This window comes from Aedes albopictus, chromosome 1 (genome assembly GCF_035046485.1).
Source record: "Aedes albopictus strain Foshan chromosome 1, AalbF5, whole genome shotgun sequence".
In the NCBI taxonomy this organism is placed as follows: domain Eukaryota; kingdom Metazoa; phylum Arthropoda; class Insecta; order Diptera; family Culicidae; genus Aedes; species Aedes albopictus.
The window spans coordinates 74,077,267-74,096,319 of NC_085136.1; the positions used below are offsets into that span (position 1 = coordinate 74,077,267).

The 19,053-nt window shown below is 39.2% G+C and overlaps 1 protein-coding gene across 1 annotated transcript in view; it reads left to right on the forward strand.

Moving 5' to 3' along the window:
- Positions 1-960: 960 nt before the first annotated feature.
- Positions 961-19,053, forward strand: part of LOC109422082 (rapamycin-insensitive companion of mTOR) — a 71,199-nt gene continuing 53,106 nt past the window's right edge. Inside the window, exon 1 of the mRNA XM_019696717.3 lies at positions 961-1,238. Coding sequence (XP_019552262.3) covers positions 1,190-1,238 — 49 coding nt within the window. The 5' untranslated portion in view covers positions 961-1,189. The remainder of the gene's footprint in view (positions 1,239-19,053) is intronic.

A 19,053-nucleotide genomic window follows, 5' to 3' on the forward strand; every position in this document is an offset into this window, starting at 1 on the left:
GCTTTTTGCACCATTTCATTGCAGAAACGGACAATGGGGCACGTTCGGTGTAGTACTAGATTTGTAGTAATGAGCTGAATTTTAGTATGGTGAGAAGGTCAGTTCTCTGTTTCTGCAATGAAATGGTACAGAAAGCGTGGGTATTATGATTCCTTACCTAATTTGATGCTGTTTGAGCAAAACTTTGGATAACTATGTTGTTTATGATGCAAGAAATGGAGAAAACAACAACATTGTTGCCCAAAGTTTTGCTAAAACAGCATCAAATTAGGCAAGGAATCATAATACCGACGCTTTTTGCACAATAAGAGGCAATCAGTGAAGTACTAGATTGAAAGTAGTGAGCTGGATTTTAGTATGGTGAGATGATCAATTCTTCATTTCTGCAATGAAATGGCGCAAACAGCGTGGGTTATATGATTTATTGACTAATTTGATGCTGTTTGAGCAAAAGTTTGGGTAACTGCATTGTTGTATTATTTATTTCTTACAACTTCAACAACACAGTCACCCAAACTTTTGCTCAAACAGCATCAAATTAGTCAATAAATCATATAACCCACGCTGTTTGCGCCATTTCATTGCAGAAATGGAGAATTGATCATCTCACCATACAAAAATCCAGCTCACTACTTTCAATCTAGTACTTCACTGATTGCTTCCTATTTAATTGCAGAAACGGAGAATTGACCTTCTCACCATACTAAAATTCAGCTCATTACTACAAATCTAGTACTTCACCGACCTGTCCTATTGACCTCACCATACTAAAATTCAGCTCTAGTACTTCTAGTAGCTCTAGTACTTCTAGTACTTCACCGTTCTGTCGAAGTAGCAGTGTTATTTTTTCCGTGTTTCACATCAAGCAGCTGCATGGGCCCACGCCGGCCACGCGCCGTTAAAAACAAAACGTCAAACTTCCCGTTAGTTCGCTTTCTGCTGCACAGCACCCGCCCGTCAAAAAAAAAATTTGATCGCATCGCCTCGGCCTCGCATCGTCCATCATCGCAGTGAGAAGAGCCATCATGAAGAACGGTGTTTGCGCGTCGGAGAAATTATTATTCGGTGATTGTACGACGAAAATCGCGTTCCGGTGGTGAAAATCGGTGCTCGAAGTGTGCTCGGGAGTGCCGCGGACGGTGCAAGTGCAAATTTGACTCCGGACGGCAGCTGCCAGCAGCGCAAAACGATGAATATGTCCAGCTGGATGATACGCAATCGGAGCCAGCGCCAGAGAAGTAAATATTTTGCTGACTGCTTTCCGATCATGGATCATCCATCCATCGCGCAGCAGTGCGGGAAGTGATATGGACGGCGTTGATTTTTTTTCTATTTCGTCGCTGCGGGAATTTTCGAGGGTTTTCCGTGCTGGGGAACCGGGGAAGCCACCGCGCGGTGGAAGATTACCACCGGAAGTGACCGGGTGTGTGTGTGCGCGAGAGAATTGCGGGGGAAACTGTGATGGGGTGTGATGGTCGTCTGGTGGACGGTGAAAATCTCCTTGCCGTGTTATTAGGTCATGCTTTACCAATAAACATCCGCGGTGTACGTTAGGGTGGGACAAAAGTGAGGGAAACTATTTTCGGGCGAAGTATTTAAATTGATGAAAAGTGAATCATATGTGAGAGGATAAGTATGATGCATTTTGCTAAAAAGCGTGTTTATCAGGTTTTAAAATAAAAATATTTTTTTTTTATATTAAATTTCCTGCAGGGCTGTCAGCGGTTTGAAGCATCCATTTTATTAGAGAAAATCTATAATTTCGGGTCTATATTAGAAATTCCTTTAGATATTTGGTTAGTAATTTGCTCGAAAATTCCTTCCAAACTTCCAAAATTTTCCCTTCCGGGAATTCTCCTTGGATTTGTAACATAACGTAATTCCTTCTTTGAAAGGATTGCCGTAGTGTTTTTTTTTCCGATAAGCTTCAACGCTTGCTTTCTTTCGGAAATCCCAAGGGGTTTCCAACTAAATTGATTACCTGTCACTACGGAAAAAGTTACTCTGATTACTCATTGATTACTGTGATTACTATGATTACTTATTGATTATCAAGATTACTATTGATTACTCAAGATTACTAAAGATTACTCAGATTACTTCTGATTACCATGATTACTTGTGATTACCTTGATTACTTGTGATTACTTATTGATTACCAAGATTACCATTGATTACTCAAGATTACTACTGATTACACAGATTACCTATGATTACTCATAATTACTTTGTTTCGTTGTACCGTTGATTGCATTTGATTACCATTGATTACATCTGATTACCATTGATTACTTCTGATTACGATTGATTACCTCGGATTATTAATGGTTATTTCTGATTACCATGATTACTTGTGATTACCTTGATTACTTAATGATTACCAAGATTACTATTGATTATTCAAGATTATCAATGATTACTTCTGATTACCAGGATTACTTGTGATTACCTTGATTACTTATGATTACTTATTGATTACCAAGATTACTTAAGATTACTACTCATTACTCGTATTAACTATGATTATCATATGATTACAACTAATTACTTGTGATTACTTTGTTTGGTTATACCGTTGATTACCTAGTTGATTACATTCAATTACCATTGATTACATCTGATTATTATTGATTACTTCTGATTACCATTTATTACATCTGATTACCGTTGATTACTTCGGATTACTAATGGTTACTTCTGATTAACATGATTACTCAGCGAAATCGAAAGTAATCATTGATTACTTGTCACTAAAAAACTTGTTGGAAACCCCTTGGGAAATCTTTTTTAAAATCATTCAGAATTTCTTCAGGAATTTCTCTTTGTGGTTTTCCGGGATGACTTGCTAACAGTTTCTCCTTCTTTTTTGCGAGATTTCTTCTTGCAGATGTTCTGCCAGGGATTGCTTTCATAGAGTTTTGCGAAAGTTCTATCGGAGTTTCTCGTGGGATTTTACATCACGGGATTTTTCTTAGATGTTTTTGGACTTCTTTCTGTAATTTCTCTTATATTTCCTCTAGTATTTATGTTGAAGATCCAACCGTAAGCAATTACAAAATTTGTTGATTTAATCTCGTGAGGTGATCGGATCGTTATTGTTTATCAATTCTCCTACCACCCGTTGATGTTGAAAGAGTTGAGTAGGTGATGTAATACTTTTGCATAAAAGCCAAAAAGTTTGTTTATCGAAAAAAAAAAACAAGAAAGTCAAGTAATGGTATAAATATGAGAGCTTGCAATAGAGCGTCACTGGTCTGCCTGCCTTGAAAACTCATGTTAATCGCTTGACATATATCACCCAAGCCAGAATGGTGGACCTCTAACCAAAAATAACGATTTGCCAAATAAGATCCGCTCTTTTCCAGACTGTGCTAAGCCATTCTGGAAGATGACCAACGTTTTGAAAACCAAGCCCAGGCCCATTCCGACGTTGATCCCGCTAGACAACAATGGCTCTGCCAATCACTTGATTACTCCTGTTGAGATAGGTCGTCTTACAATCTCGGAGCAGATATAGTTAGTCCGCATAAAGAGGCTGTAAATAACCATGAGAATACGCTACATCTGACTCCAAACGACTTCACAGAGGAGTTAGACATCACTGCTACCGAACTGGCGACATATACAAAAAACCTCCAAGAACATGAAGGCCCCAGGTTTCGATAACATCTTGAAGTTGGAGTTCAAGCACCTGAGTTTCCAGTTCTACATTCATCTTGCGCTGATTTTTAATCAGTGTCTCCGACATAACCACTTACACCTACAAGCACTGGAAGTTTTCGAGCGACGCGTGCTAAGGACAATCTTCGGCGGTGTGCAGGAGAACGGTGTGTGGCGGAGAAGGATGAACTACGACCTCGCTGTACTTTACGGCGAACCTAGCATCCAGAAGGTGGCCAAAGCCGGAAGGATACGATGAGCAGGGCATGTTGCAAGAATGCCGAACAACAACCCTGCAAAGTTGGATCGATCTGCAGAAGACTCCGGTGGAGGGTCGAATCCGAACCCCAGAATAGTCTACACATACAGCAACACGGATTCTTTGCCCTACCGAGTATTGGTAGAGCTCACGGACAATCAAGAAGGAAATCTGGCAATCAACAAACTGTCATGGGCAAAATCCTGAACAAGAAAACGGAATACAAGTAAAATGTCATCAACGTCAGGCCACTAGGTCGCAAGAAGCTAATAGTACTAACCAAGACAGCACAAACGGCGAATCAGCTCCAGGAAGGCACTGAAGCAACAAAACTACACAGCGTACATACCAAAACATTTCCTCACATACAAAGCGTCTCAAAAAACAAAAATGAATTAATAAGAGTGTTAATACAGGATGAATATAAAATTGCGGTAATATCAGAAAGTTGGACTAAACAAGAGTTAGAGGACCGTAAATACCGGATATCAAACTACAACAACTTCTATAGCTCACGAGAGTACGGTTACGGAAGGGCGATGGTGATCCTACACAGATTTCTCAGAAGCAGAAGCCTTCAGTTGAAGAATACAAAGAACATCCAGGCAGTTGGACGGTATGTGACTGACTTGGATTTGGCAGTAGTGTCCATCTACGCATCTCCTGGAACCAGTATTGGCGATTTCAAAGAAGGCGATAAGTGCAATCAAGTACTTCGTCGTCGGCGGGGACATGAATGCACATAGCAGAATCTGGGATTCGTATCACGCGGACAATAAAGGAGAGGCCCTGTACCAGATCATCACGAATGAGAACATCATTCTTATGAACGATGGACAACCGACATTCATCCCAGCAGAGTTGAATAAGCGGGCAATGACCATAGACTTGGTTCTTTGCTCACCCACAATCTACCAAGATACTGAAATGCAGATATTGGACTTCGGGATCGGAAGCAGCATGGCAATTAAAACTACCATCGTTAGAAATGGCCAGAACGCGGAGAGAAAAATCATTAACAAAAGAAAGCTGTTGGAGGAAATTCGACAATAAGCAACTTGGGAGAACTACAGAACGAGACTAAAAAATCATAAAAAATAGTAAGCAGAAAAACAAATATCAACCGAAGTACTGGTGGAGCTCAGAAGTTGAGGAAGCATGGAAAAGCAAAAACGAGGCCCGGAAAAGGTTCAACCATACCGGCAACCTACAGGACCTTGTCGAAATAAAGAAAAGGGAATGCATTTTCAACAATAAGAAACGACAGCTTATGAAGGAGAAGTTCCTGGAATTCGCTGCAGTTTCTGGATAAACATTTCCCCAGGGGAGATGAATATCCAGAGCAGTAATTGTATTCATTGACTTGAGCAATGCGTACAACTCCGCTATTACAAGCACCCTAGAAAGCAATCTCTACAGGAAAGTTATGCCTCCAGCAATTTGCGCTTCCTAAGGGACAGACAGGTACAGGTTCAAATCCTAGGAGTTGAACTCGTGCAATTCGCAGACGACTTCTCTATAGTCGTAGAAGGAGAATCAATAGAGATGGTCAACCAAAGCGCGCAAAATTTCATCGATAAGCTGTCAACGGAAGCCAAGGAACTCCACCTGAAGATAAACCCGGATAAAACCAAAGCAATGCTTTTTCATATAAGCAATAAAAAGCTTGAAATCAAGATTACCGAGATGGAGATCGAAACCGTCAACGTTCACCGATACCTCGGGTTGAACTTTGACAGAGGCTTCAAATTCGGAGCACATGTCAGAGAAACCAGAAGGAATGCGATGGATAGAATAAACATGTTGAAGGTAATTAGTAGCAACAACGGCATAATACGAGGATACCTCGATTACGGATCATCGATATACGCAAACGCCAGCAAGACCAACCTACAAGCTTTAACGGTAGCAAATAATGCAGGACTGAGAAAGGTGACAGGCTGTACCAAGGCCACTCCAATCATCACCCTCTGTGCAATAGCGAGCCATCCACCGCTGGAATACAGAAGAGAGCTGATGGCAGCAAAAGCAATAATTAGACATGTACAATTTGATTCTCCAGTCTGGGACCAATTGGAGAAGATGGAGCTTGACGACACACAGGATAAACCACCAACCTACTTAGAGTTCGTATTCATCAAATACTAGAATGTATTCCAACAAGTATCCAGAACAGTTCGTGTGAAGGACAAGGTAACAATCGCGGTGGAAACAGATGTAGACAATTGGAGGAAGAAAACTACTTCAAACAGAGTACTGAAGCAAGCAACGCTGGGACTACTTGCCAGTAAATACGAAAAATGCACTAAAATCTTCACAGATGCTTCAAAAATTGAAGACAGATGTGGGACTGGCGTGTATGATCAGACTAACAATTTCATGCTTAAACTAAAACTACAAAACACGTTCTATATCATGTCGGCAGAACTAGTTGCGATATATGTGGCACTACAATACCTCGAGAGAAGACAGATCCATAACGCCGCAATACTTACCGACTTCAAATCGGGATGCGAGTTGATAAGAAGCCAAATGGACAACAATGAGCAGGACGAAGTGATCTACAGCATAATACGGAAGGCTGCCGGGATGACGACCAGAATCCAATGGATCCCTGGTTATGTAAACGTGCAGGGCATCGAAACGGCGGATAGACTTGCAAAGCTAGGACTAGACCAAACGGAAGCAGTGGTTAACAAAATGTTCATTCATGATGCTATATCCAGATGCAAGGACGCAATCATTGACGAAGTTCAAATGATGTGGTATGTTAGCTACACCCAGGAACAAGGGAAAAGACGAAAATTCTTTCAATACCAAACTGGAATCAACCCCAAGTCTTGGTATCACAACGTGCCTCTTACCAACTCTGAAGTCAGAACACTTAACCGATTAATCGCGGGTCATGATTTCTCACCATACTGGTTGAGTATGATGCGAATTAAAGACGACCGATGCTGCGAACTATGCGAAAAACCAAGAACTGCGGAACACATCATCCTTAATTGTATTAAACACCTACAACTCCGCGATAAACACCACCTAGGGGGCATCCATTAAGTACGTGACGCTAAGAGGGGGAGGGGAGGTTTGTGAAAGTGTGACAAGCAATGTATTAGGTATAGGAAAAACCCGTACGAAGGGGGGAGGGGGGTGGAAATTCTCAATTTTAGCGTGACGTACTTAATGGATGCTTCCCTAGATGCTTTTTTCACAATCCTAGATGTATTCAAGACCAACGATGTAAACAATCTCAAAAGGCTAATTAACTTTCTAAAAGAGCTTAAACTGCAAATTTGAACTAGACACCTGGAAACAAAGTGACATAAAAACTGACAGGCGTTATAGCAATCTGCTGTGCCATAAATAGATGTGACAGGAGACGCATCCAAACAAAAGGAAGAAGAAAAAGAAGAAGGAACAGTTTGGCTTTCGACGTGGACGATCCACCGTGAATCAACTGTCCCGAATCTGTTGATTCCTCAGGCGGAACAAGTATGTCTCAAAAACCTCTGCCATGACACTGTTCGACGTCGAAAAAGCTGTCGACAATGTCTGGCACAATGGCCTGGTGTACAAGCTGCACCGATATGGATTTCCCAGCTATCTGGTGAAAATCATCATAAACTATCTGTCAGGTAGGACATTCCGGGTCTCACTTAGTGTGGTTACCGCCAACGCGCAAGAAATCTCCGCCGGTGTCCCCCAGAGAAGTATACTAGGTCCAATTTTGTACAACCTGTTCACCTGGATATACGCCCGCTCCCTGACGTCAGTCGTTTACAAAGGTTAGGCTATAAGAGCGCTTGCGGCGAAGCTCCAACAAGACCAGGAAGTCCTCGCGAAACTGGAACCAGCTAGAAGATCTGCATCAAGGCAGCAAAGACCCAGGTCATCCTTTTTCCCTACTCAAAATCCTTCAGACTTGATCCGCCTGAGGATGGTAAAATCACCCTGAACGACACAACGGTTAAATTGTTCAAAGAGGCTGGTTTTCTTGGCGTGACCCAAGACAGTAAACTTATTTTCAGGCACCAGGTTGACAAAACTGTCACCAAATGCAAATCTTTACCCACATTATTGAACCCGTTAATCAAAAGGAGGTCGACGTTGTCCCTGAAAAATAAGCTTACTGTCTACAAACAGATAATCCCTCCAGTGATCGAGTACGGTATGTCAGTTTGGGAAAACTGCTCCAAAAAACACATCATCTCAAACTCCAGAGAGTTTAGAATAAGTTTCTCCGGATGATTCTGAACGTTCCACGGGTTACGATCGCGAGCGAATGAAAGCAGGGAGACGATGATGCCAGGGCGACTATTGCTCTGTTCGTTGAAGATAATCAACAACCGATCCTTCGGGATTGTCGAACTGCCAGAGAAACCTACAACGTCCTGTGAAGAAGCATCATCACGTCTCGAGTCACGTTACTGAAGCGGATTTGCACAGTTACAGTTCCGGGATGGTGACGGTATGGAACAGCATCTTCAAGAAATAGATGTCCTTCTCTTTCGCTTTTCGAACGCTGGTCCCCAGCTTGACTCCCAGTTGCTGGTTAGGATGGTATTGAGGAGCCTGCTGGAATTGTATGATATCTTAATTACAGCTTTGGAGAGTCGCTCGGATGAATAGTTAATCATGGACCTCGTCAAGTGGAAGTTGTTGGACGAATTCATGAAGCGCCAAAGATATTCATCGCGGAGAGAATCGTTGTTGAGAGTGGAATCCTCGGGGAAGCAAATTATCTGCCATAGCTGTAAAAAACGTGGTTATGTCAAGAAAGAGTGTCATGTGCAATCCAATGCGAACTGTGAAGGAAGATAACAGCGAACTGTGAGGGAAGCTCAGCGTTTTGCTTCACGACACGTGATGGACCGGATACGACTGATTCTTGGGTCGTGGGTTCCGGTGCACGTACGAAACATGCTCCGAATTGACAGTAACACTGGCTAACGGAAATGAAGTAGGTGTTTCTGGAAATGGTTCTGGAATACTGCACTGTACAGTGGACAATGATGAGAAGCAGGAAACAATCACCGACGTTCTACATGTTCCGAGGTTGAACGCAAATCTGGTGTCCGTTTGGAAAGCTACCGGAGAAAGGTGTTGAAATAATTTTCATTGGAGCAATCTGTAAAATCTCGAAGCATGGATTGGTTACCGCCTTGGTTGGTGAATAAGGCTGGTCTCTATCAGCTGGAATCGTTGAAGAAAAGTGTACTGTTATCTGCTGCGACAGCCAATCATTCAAAAGATTGCGTCTACAAATGGCACCGTATACCAGGACATCGCGATGAAGAAGCTATCCGAAAATTGGAACGTGAGGATCTCGCAACCAGCATGCGAATCCAGAAATGTGAAGTTTAACATCGTTAGCATCGACTGTGAATGCTGTCTAGAGGGAAAGATGGCCAGAAATATGATGTTGAAACTCGTGCATACCGATTTATGTGGAGCCATGAGCACCGTCACTCCAGGAGGAGTCCGATATTTTATGACGGCCAAAGATGATTTCACTCATTACTGTACCGTATATTCCCTACGAAAGAAGTCAGAAGATGCACAACGAATGCAACGGCATATTCGGATGACTGAAACCCGTTTTCGAAAAGTACCTGCCACCGTTCGGTCCTACGGCGGTGGAGTATACAAGTCAAGAAGATTAGACAGATTGTATCGTCAGAAGGGTATCATTCCGCTGTGCACAGCAACCTACAGTCTCCAGCAAAACGGGGTTGCGGAACGTAAAAACCAAAGTCTCGTCGAAATGGAGCTCTGTATGCTCATCGATGCTGGAATGGGTAACAAATACTGGGCAGAAGCTATCAACACCGCCACGTACATTCAGAATCTACTACCAACGCGATCTACCGTGAAAACACCATATGAAGCCTGGTATGGGAAGAAGCCAAATTTGAAATACTTGCACATTTGCACGGAATCAGCGCGTGAGTTCGTATCGCGAGCCAGAAGAGGACCAAGTTGGAGCCAAATGGAATGAAGCTTACGTTGAGATCCTCTGTCAAGGCATACCGTTTCGAATCTGCCAACAAACAAAGTGTATCACAGCAGAGATGAACGATGTTTGAACGAAGGGAAACTGTTGCAAATCAGTCCGAAGTCTTCTGGACTAATGGAGTACGAGTCAGTCCTACAACCAAGGAGTCTACATCGGAAGAAGATGATTGTAGTCAAGGAACCGAAAAGGAGGAACAACCAGTGCCAGAACCATCTGTGAGACGGTCGGAAAGAAGCACGAAAGAGTTACCACCCAATCGTTACAGTGAAATCGTTGTTAAGGTTTTCCGTTACCAAGAAGAAGATTCTTATGCTTCAAGTCAGAAGGAGAAGAAGTCGTAGTCACCGAAAACCCCCTGCTGATTCTGTGCAGATCTACACTACGTCATGAAGTGTCCCTACCAGACGCATACCTGAACGAAGTGCAAACGGAAGAACCACAAGGAAGGCTACTGCTCCTCATCTGAAAAGAAATATTCAAAACAAACCGAATCCCGAAAGTCGTCAAGTGCAAAGATACAATCCCGATCAAAAGTTTGGGGTCACCCCCTCAAAAACATGTCATTTTTTTAGGCCCATATCTCCGCCAATTTGCGTCCGATTTCAAAACCCTAGGTTTCATTCAAAAGATAATAAGTCAAAGAAACTTTGAACATGATTTAATAGAAACTTTTTCAAAAAAAATTGTATGTAAACTTAACCCAAACATACCAAATTTTCTAAAAAATGAATATAAACTTACGGCAGTTTCGCTGGAAATTGGGTCGACCAAATTTTAAGATGAGAGCGGTAATATAACCCATGTTCTATTAGCTTTCAACTGCTTTTTACAGAACTTAGCTAAAAAATCTAGAAAAAAAGTTATTAAGTAAATTAACTCTTCATGTCATCGACCAAAAGTTTGGGGTCACCCCTCAATATGATGTATCAGCCAAAAGTTTGGGGTCACTTTCGTAAAACATGGAAAAGTGATTTGGTGTGATATCTTCGTCATCTATAGTTCAATTTTAATTCTTTTTGGACCATTTCAAAGATAATTAACTAAATTTACGTTTGATGTCTTTAACTTGACGTATTTAACGATTTTTGTATATAAAAATGTTATCAAAAGTTAACACATTTAACCACACTTCAAAAAATGAGGCAACTTTACGTTAAGTTTTAGTATGTGAATTTCAACAAATTTGTGTGGTTCAATGTCTATGCAGTAAGTATCATTCATTTTGTTTCAAATAAGCCAAGAAGAATTGAAATTGAATGAAAGATGACAAAGATATCAACAAATCACTTTTCTATGTTTTACGATGGTGACCCCAAACTTTTGGCCGATACATCATTTCGAGGGGTGACCCCAAACTTTTGGTCGATGACATGAAGAGTTAATTTACTTAATAACTTTTTTTTCTAGATTTTTTAGCTAAGTTCTGTAAAAAGCAGTTGAAAGCTAATAGAACATGGGTTATATTACCGCTCTCATCTTAAAATTTGGTCAACCCAATTTCCAGCGACACTTCCGTAAGTTTATATTCATTTTTTAGAAAATTTGGCAACTTTGAGTTAAGTTTGCATACAAATTTTTTTGAAAAAGTTTCTTTTAAATCTTGTTCAAAGTTTCTTTGAGTTATTATCTTTTAAATGAGACCTAGGTTTTTGAAATCGGACGCAAATTGGCGAAGATATGGGCCTAAAAAAATGACATGTTTTTGAGGGGGTGACCCCAAACTTTTGATCGGGAGTGTATATATCTTACATCGGTTAAGCAAGTTGACTTCACGAAAAAGCGGAAGTACGTAAAGATCCTTGTCAAGATCGAAATCAACGATGTAGTTCGATTGCGCATCCAACAGCACCAATATTTTCAAGTGCACTTGGATATCATTGGACAACCTTGTTGGCAAGCACCATTCCATCGGAAGTCGACACCGTGAGTGTCTCTGGTGACAGCATCGGGATTCGAGCTCCTAGGTGAGTTCAACGCCGAAATCTCCGTTCAAGTCGTGACAAAATCTGGCTGATTTTTCTTCACGAGCAATTCGGATCTCAACGTACTCGGAATCGCAACAATTGATCATTTCAATATCTGGTGGATTCCATTTAGCTTATTGGTCAACAACATGCATCAAAACTCAGACGTAACGATGTAGAAATTTCAAGCCAAGTTTCCTGAAGTGTTCCAGTCAACGCTCCGATACTGCTCCAAAGCGAAGATCAAATTTCTGGGCCACATCGTCGACAAGGATGGTCTCCGCGCAAATCCGGCCAAAACAAGCGCTATCTTCAAAATAGCACTTCCAGCGAATGTATCGTAACTATGATCGTATCTCGGTGCAACTAACTACTGTGGACGGTGTAGTGTATAGATGCTTATTATTATGAAAATTTTATTTAATGTGAGATGTGTCTATTTGCAAAGCCAGTATTGATTTGGGTATACTCGTATAGTCGGGATACTTTCCACCCGTTCCACCAAAACCAACCATGAACGGCTCGCGTGCTGTCTGCATGAACGAGAGCTGTCATTCGCGTCGCGTTCGGAGATGGTTGGTTGGTTGGTGATACACATACAAACACACATGCATACAGGCGGCTCTGTGTACAGCGTTGCGCGAATGAAACTGGGTTGATGAACGGTAGGAAAGAGTTTCGCCGGCATAGATGAATGTTTGTGTTGGTGTGCATGGTGGGTATGGAAAGAAGCGGGCTGAGAGTAGTTTGAAGTCTGGCGTTCAGTTTGTTAACGACTTTTGGGACGAACGAACGTCTCTGAAAATAGATTAGGTTTTTTTGGTCGGATTTTGCATTTTTTGCTTCATTCGACTTGTGTAAACCATGAGTTTACTACATGGCGCAGCAGGGTAGGTTTGAATCAGAAAGTATTATTTGATTGCAAAGATCATGAAGAAAAAAAAAGTAGAGCGAGTAGGACTCTACGTTATACAGAGCGAGCAGGTCTCTGATGCATTACTTTTTTTGTATTTGTATATTTTGAAGTAATAAGTAGAGCGAGCAGGACTCTACGAATTCCAGAGCGAGCAGGTCTCTGAGATATTTTTTTGTTATTTGATCGAATGCTATAAAAAAAAAAGTAGAGCGAGCAGGACTCTACATGATTTTCAGAGCGAGCAGGTCTCTGAGGCATTTTTTTTTTCTGTGATCGAATGATTCAAAGTACACACCAAAGTTTTTGAAATGCTTTTCAGCACGCAAAAAAAATCAGCAAAAGAAATAGCTGAATTTCAGCAACATTTTTGCTGAATTTCAGCATAAAGTTGCTGATCAACTGTCAAAATTGCTGGATGGTTAAGCAAGTTGAAAAATAATTGCTGATACTCAGTAATTTGTATTGCTGAATGCAATCAGCATGCAAAAAAATCAGCAAAAACCAGCAAAAATATTTTGCAGTGTAGTAAGTAGAGCGAGCAGGTCTCTACGTGATACAAATTCCAGAGCGAGCAGTTCTCTGAGGCATTTGTTTTATTTGATCGTGCTACAAAAAAAAACAGAGCGAGCAGGACTCTGATAATAAATAGATCAATTGTGATTGATTGGTATAAGGAAGTAAAAGCAGGACCTTCTAGGTACACACTCTGAGATATTTATGTTTTGAAAAAAAAAAACAAAAAAAGTGAGCAGGAAGTTTTGTTCTGCGGTGGAATACAACAAAAAAAAAGTAAAGTTAGCAAAAGTTTACATAATTAGATCTACAGAGTGATAAGGTCTCTGAGGAACAAATGTCGAAATTAGACTTTCAATCTTATTCTGGACTTGACGCTGGATTGGAGACATTGAGCCTGAACACCTCAATCCATGACAGTGCAGTTGAAGTCAGAAATAGAAAAATCAGGAAATGGTTCTGATAAACACAAAGTGGATGGACATTGTGTATTGATTTATAATGGATTGAATTGTAATTGGATTTGAAGCAAATTTGTTCTGGTTTGATTATTAATTTAATTTGAAGTGGATTAGGATTGGATTAAGATTAGATCTGAATTAGATTTGGATTGAAACGGGATTGTATTGCATTTGTAATGGATTGAAAAGGAATCTAGATTTGATTTGGAAAAGGATTGGATTTGGAGTAGATTCCAATTGGATTTGGATCACATTTGAATTGGACTTGGAGTGGATTTAGATTGAATGTGAATTAGATATAAATTAAATTTGAATTGGATTTAGATAAGCATTGGATGTGGAGAGAGCTACACTGAGATTTGTGTTGTATGGTCGGAGAAACAAAGAGATTGAGCCGGACTTTTTCTGTTGTAGAATTGGTCTCCTAAACAAAGGTTACGTTATGTGAAATCCCATTTCGTATTTTAGTGATTGATTCGTTCCAGATTATCATCTTAGTAGAAATCAAGTAAAAAAAAAAAATCGATTTACCGACAAGTTTATCAAAAAAAAAAAAAGATGATTAAGCTGATATGAACCTGAGGGTCTCCAGTTAGCCTAGTGGCTAAGGCTATGGATTGCCAATCCAGAGACGGCGCGTTCAATTCCAGATCAGGGCCGGGAAATTGAACTCGACTTCCTGGACATAGTGTATCATTGTGCTTGCTTCACAATGTACAAAATCATGCAATGACAGGCAAAGAAAGTCCTTCTAATAAAAAAAAACTGTAGAAGTGCTCAAAGAACACTTAGTTGGAGAGAGGCAGATCAAGTTCCAGTGGGAATGTAGAGACATACAGAAGAAGAAGAAAAAGACATGGCATTTGCCTTTCAAGCTTTCTAAATTTCACGACATAACTTCTACTTTTAATCACCAATACTGCAAAAAAAAAGTATTTAGATGACATGCATTTAGATGGATGCAAATTACCGGGAAGAAAGAAGAGTGAAAAGGATTCCATCCTTAAAATACTTTGGTTTTGATCAAGTATGGATAAGAAATTCATAACTGATGAAGATATTTTTTCTGTTGGAAAGCGACAGTTGTTAAAAAGAAACGTATCAAGCCTGGACGAAGTTCCAACGTCAAGTGATGATCACTGAGTAATATTCACCGTGGAGCGAATACAGGAGCAGGCTAGTTTTCCTGATGTCGAATACTAGAACTACAAAACGACTAATATGAGCATAAAAGAATGGTTTAAAATTTGAGACTATAATGGAGAATTAAACAACTAAGAATGCAAAGTATAAGATTATGAAGATCGAAATCAAGTTTTGAATCTAAATCAATTTGATATAAAAGAAATGGGTTAACAATGTGTTCGGTCTTACAGTAGATTGAATTATATTTACATTTCAATTGAATTGTTATTGGATTCAGTTTAAATATGTTTTAGAGCTGGATTTGGTTCTAATTGAATCGAAATTCGTTTGGGATCTGACTTGAATTTAATAATGAATAAATAAGGATTTGAATCATATTTGAATTGAGATATAAGCTTCAACTTATAATTATTTTATTTGGGTTGCATGTGGATCGAATTTTATTCGGATTTGGATTTTGAATAGATTTGGATTGGATATGTTTTGGATTTGGTGTTCAGTTGGATTTTTTATTGGATTTGGATGGTATTTGGATGGAATTGGATTTGGATTGGAATGAACTGGTTTGGATAAGTTTTTGGATTGGATTTGGATTAAATTTGGATTGGATTTGAGTTGGACAAGGATTGGATCTGGATTAGATTTTGATTGGTTTTGGATTAAATTAGATTTGGATTGGATTTGGATTGGATTTGGATTAAATTTGGATTGGATTCGGATTGGATTTGGATTGGATTTGAATTGGATTTGGATTGGATTTGGATTGGATTTGGATTGGATTTGGATTGGGTTTGGATTGGGTTTGGATTGGATTTGGATTGGATTTGGATTGGATTTGGATTGGATTTGGATTGGATTTGGATTGGATTTGGATTGGATTTGGATTGGATTTGGATTGGATTTAGATTGGATTTGGATTGGATTTGGATTGGATTTGGATTTGGATTGGATATGGATTGGATTTGGATTGGATTTGGATTGGATTTGGATTGGATTTGGATTGGATTTGGATTGGATTTGGATTGGATTTGGATTGGATTTGGATTGGATTTGGATTGGATTTGGATTGGATTTGGATTGGATTTGGATTGGATTTGGATTGGATTTGGATTGGATTTGGATTGGATTTGGATTGGATTTGGATTGGATTTGGATTGGATTTGGATTGGATTTGGATTGGATTTGGATTGGATTTGGATTGGATTTGGATTGGATTTGGATTGGATTTGGATTGGATTTGGATTGGATTTGGATTGGATTTGGATTGGATTTGGATTGGATTTGGATTGGATTTGGATTGGATTTGGATTGGATTTGGATTGGATTTGGATTGGATTTGGATTGGATTTGGATTGGATTTGGATTGGATTTGGATTGGATTTGGATTGGATTTGGATTGGATTTGGATTGGATTTGGATTGGATTTGGATTGGATTTGGATTGGATTTGGATTCAGATTGGATTTGGATTGGATTTGGATTGGATTTGGATTTGGATTTGGATTGGATTTGGATTTGGATTGAATTTGGATTGGATTTGGATTAGATTTGGGTTGAATATAGATTGGATTCGGATTGAATGTAGATTAGATTAAATTTGGATTTGGATTGGGTTTTGATCGGGTTTGGATGGAATAGGATTGGATTTGGATTGGAATGAATTGGTTTTGGATAAGTTTTGGATTAGATTTGGATTGGATTTGGATTAAATTTGGATTGGATTTGGATTAAATTTGGATTGGATTTGAGTTGGACAAGGATTGGATCTTGATTAGATTTTGATTGGTTTCGGATTGAATTGGATTTGGATTGGATTTGGATTTGGATTCAGATTGGATTTGGATTGGATTTGTATTGGATTTGGATTGGATTGGATTTGGATTGGATTTGGATTTAGATTGGATTTGTATTGGATTTGGATTTGATTGGATTTGGATTGGATTTGGATTGGATTTGGATTGGATTTGGATTTGGATTTAGATTGGATTTTTATTGGATTTGTTTTGGATTTGGATTGGATTTGGATTGAATTTTGATTGGATTTGGATTGGATTTGGATTTGGATTCAGATTGGATTTGGATTGGATTTGTGTTGGATTTGGATTGGATTTGGATTTGGATTGGATTTGGATTGGTTTTGGATTTGGATTAAATTTGGATTGTATTTGAGTTGGACAAGGATTGGATCTGGATTAGATTTTGATTGGTTTCGGATTAAATTGGATTTGGATTGGATTTGGATTGAATTTGGATTTGGATTTAGATTGGATTTGGATTGGATTTGTATTGGATTTGGATTAGATTGGATTTGGATTAGATTTGGATTTGGATTGGATTTGGATTGGGTTTGGATTGAATTTGGATTCGATTTGGATTGGATTTGGATTTGGATTGGATTTAGATTGGGTTTGGATTGGATTTGGATTGGATTTGGATTTGGATTTAGATTGGATTTGAATTGGATTTGGATTGGATTTGTATTGGATTTGGATTGGATTTGGATTGAATTTGGATTGGACTTGGATTGGATTTGGATTTGGATTTAGATTGTATTTGGATTGGATTTGTATTGGATTTGGATTTGGATTTGGATTTGAATTGGATTTGGATTGGATTTGGATTGAATTTGGATTGGATTTGGATTGGATTTGTATTGGATTTGGATTGGATTTGAATTGGATTTGGATTGGATTTGCATTGGATTTGGATTGGATTTGGACTGGGTTTGGATTGAATTTGGATTGGATTTGAATTGGATTTGGATTGGTTTTGGATTGGATTTGGATAGGATTAAGAGTGGATTTGGATTGGATTTTGATTGGTTTTGGGTTGAATTGGATTTCAATTGAATTTGGATTTGGATTGGTTTTTATTGGTTTTGGATTGGATTTTGATTGGGTTTGGATTGGATTAGATTTGAATTGAATTAGGATTGGGTTTGCATTGAATTTGGATTGGATTGGGTTTGGATTGGATTAGGATTGGATTAGATTTGGATTGAATTTGGATTGGATTTGGATAGGATTTAGAGTGGGTTTGGATTGGATTTTGATTGGTTTTGGATTGAATTGGATTTGGATTGGTTTTTATTGGGTTTGGATTGGATTTGGATTGGGTTTGGATTGGATTAGATTGGAATTGAATTAGGATTGGGTTTGCATTGGTTTTGGATTGGATTGAGTTTGGATTGGATTTGGATTGGATTTGAATTGGATTTTGATTGGATTTTGATTGTGTTTGTCTGTGATATAATCGTGAATAATTGATTCTAAACCAGAGTTGATGTACACGTGCTGTAGTCCCATGTACGGGAGCCTCATTGCAAGCCAGCTCCCAAGAGCACAGTACATTTTGAGACTGAAAGTTGCGTGCCTCATTTTTCTCAAGATGTGCCTCATGAGCTTCGTCTCATGTGCTGATTAAATTAGAAAATTTCACGACAAAAACTTCCTAAACGAGCGAGAATTGAAACCTTAACCTTTGCATTGAGAGTCCCTAGTCGTATCGCATAGACCAACCAGACACTTGTGTTCTGTATGGAAAAAAGTTGTTGAGGTTCTTCGTTACCAAGAAGTTGTTTTTCACCTTAGATACCAACAGCTCACGCAGCGCATGAGACGAGCTCCCCGGGAGCTAGGTGCCTAGCTCGCACCCGCCAGATTTTCGTGTGCCTCTTAGCAGCTCAGCACACTGCGATTTTTAAGTGCTGGGAGACAATTTGGTGGGAGGCTCGCTGTCACATTTATGTACACATGAGCAATGGGAAACTCTGTTCTAAACACACTTTTAGATAAGATTTAGATTAGATTGCTGAGAGATAGTATTTAAATTTCATTTTGATTAGATTTGGATTTTATGGAGATTGATTTTGATAGAACTTTAAAGGAATTTTGAATTGATATTATTATTATGGTTTTGTATTCATATGAATTATTTTCAAATTGAATATTGGTTTGGACTACTTTTGAATTGAAACTAAATTGAGTTTGAATCAAATTTTGGATCAACTGTATTCGAATAAGTTTGGTATATTTTGTAGTGTTATGTTTTAAAAGGATGTTATGCGTTTTTTTATTTAATTTTGATTCAAAGTTGTAGATTTTCAAATTAATTTCA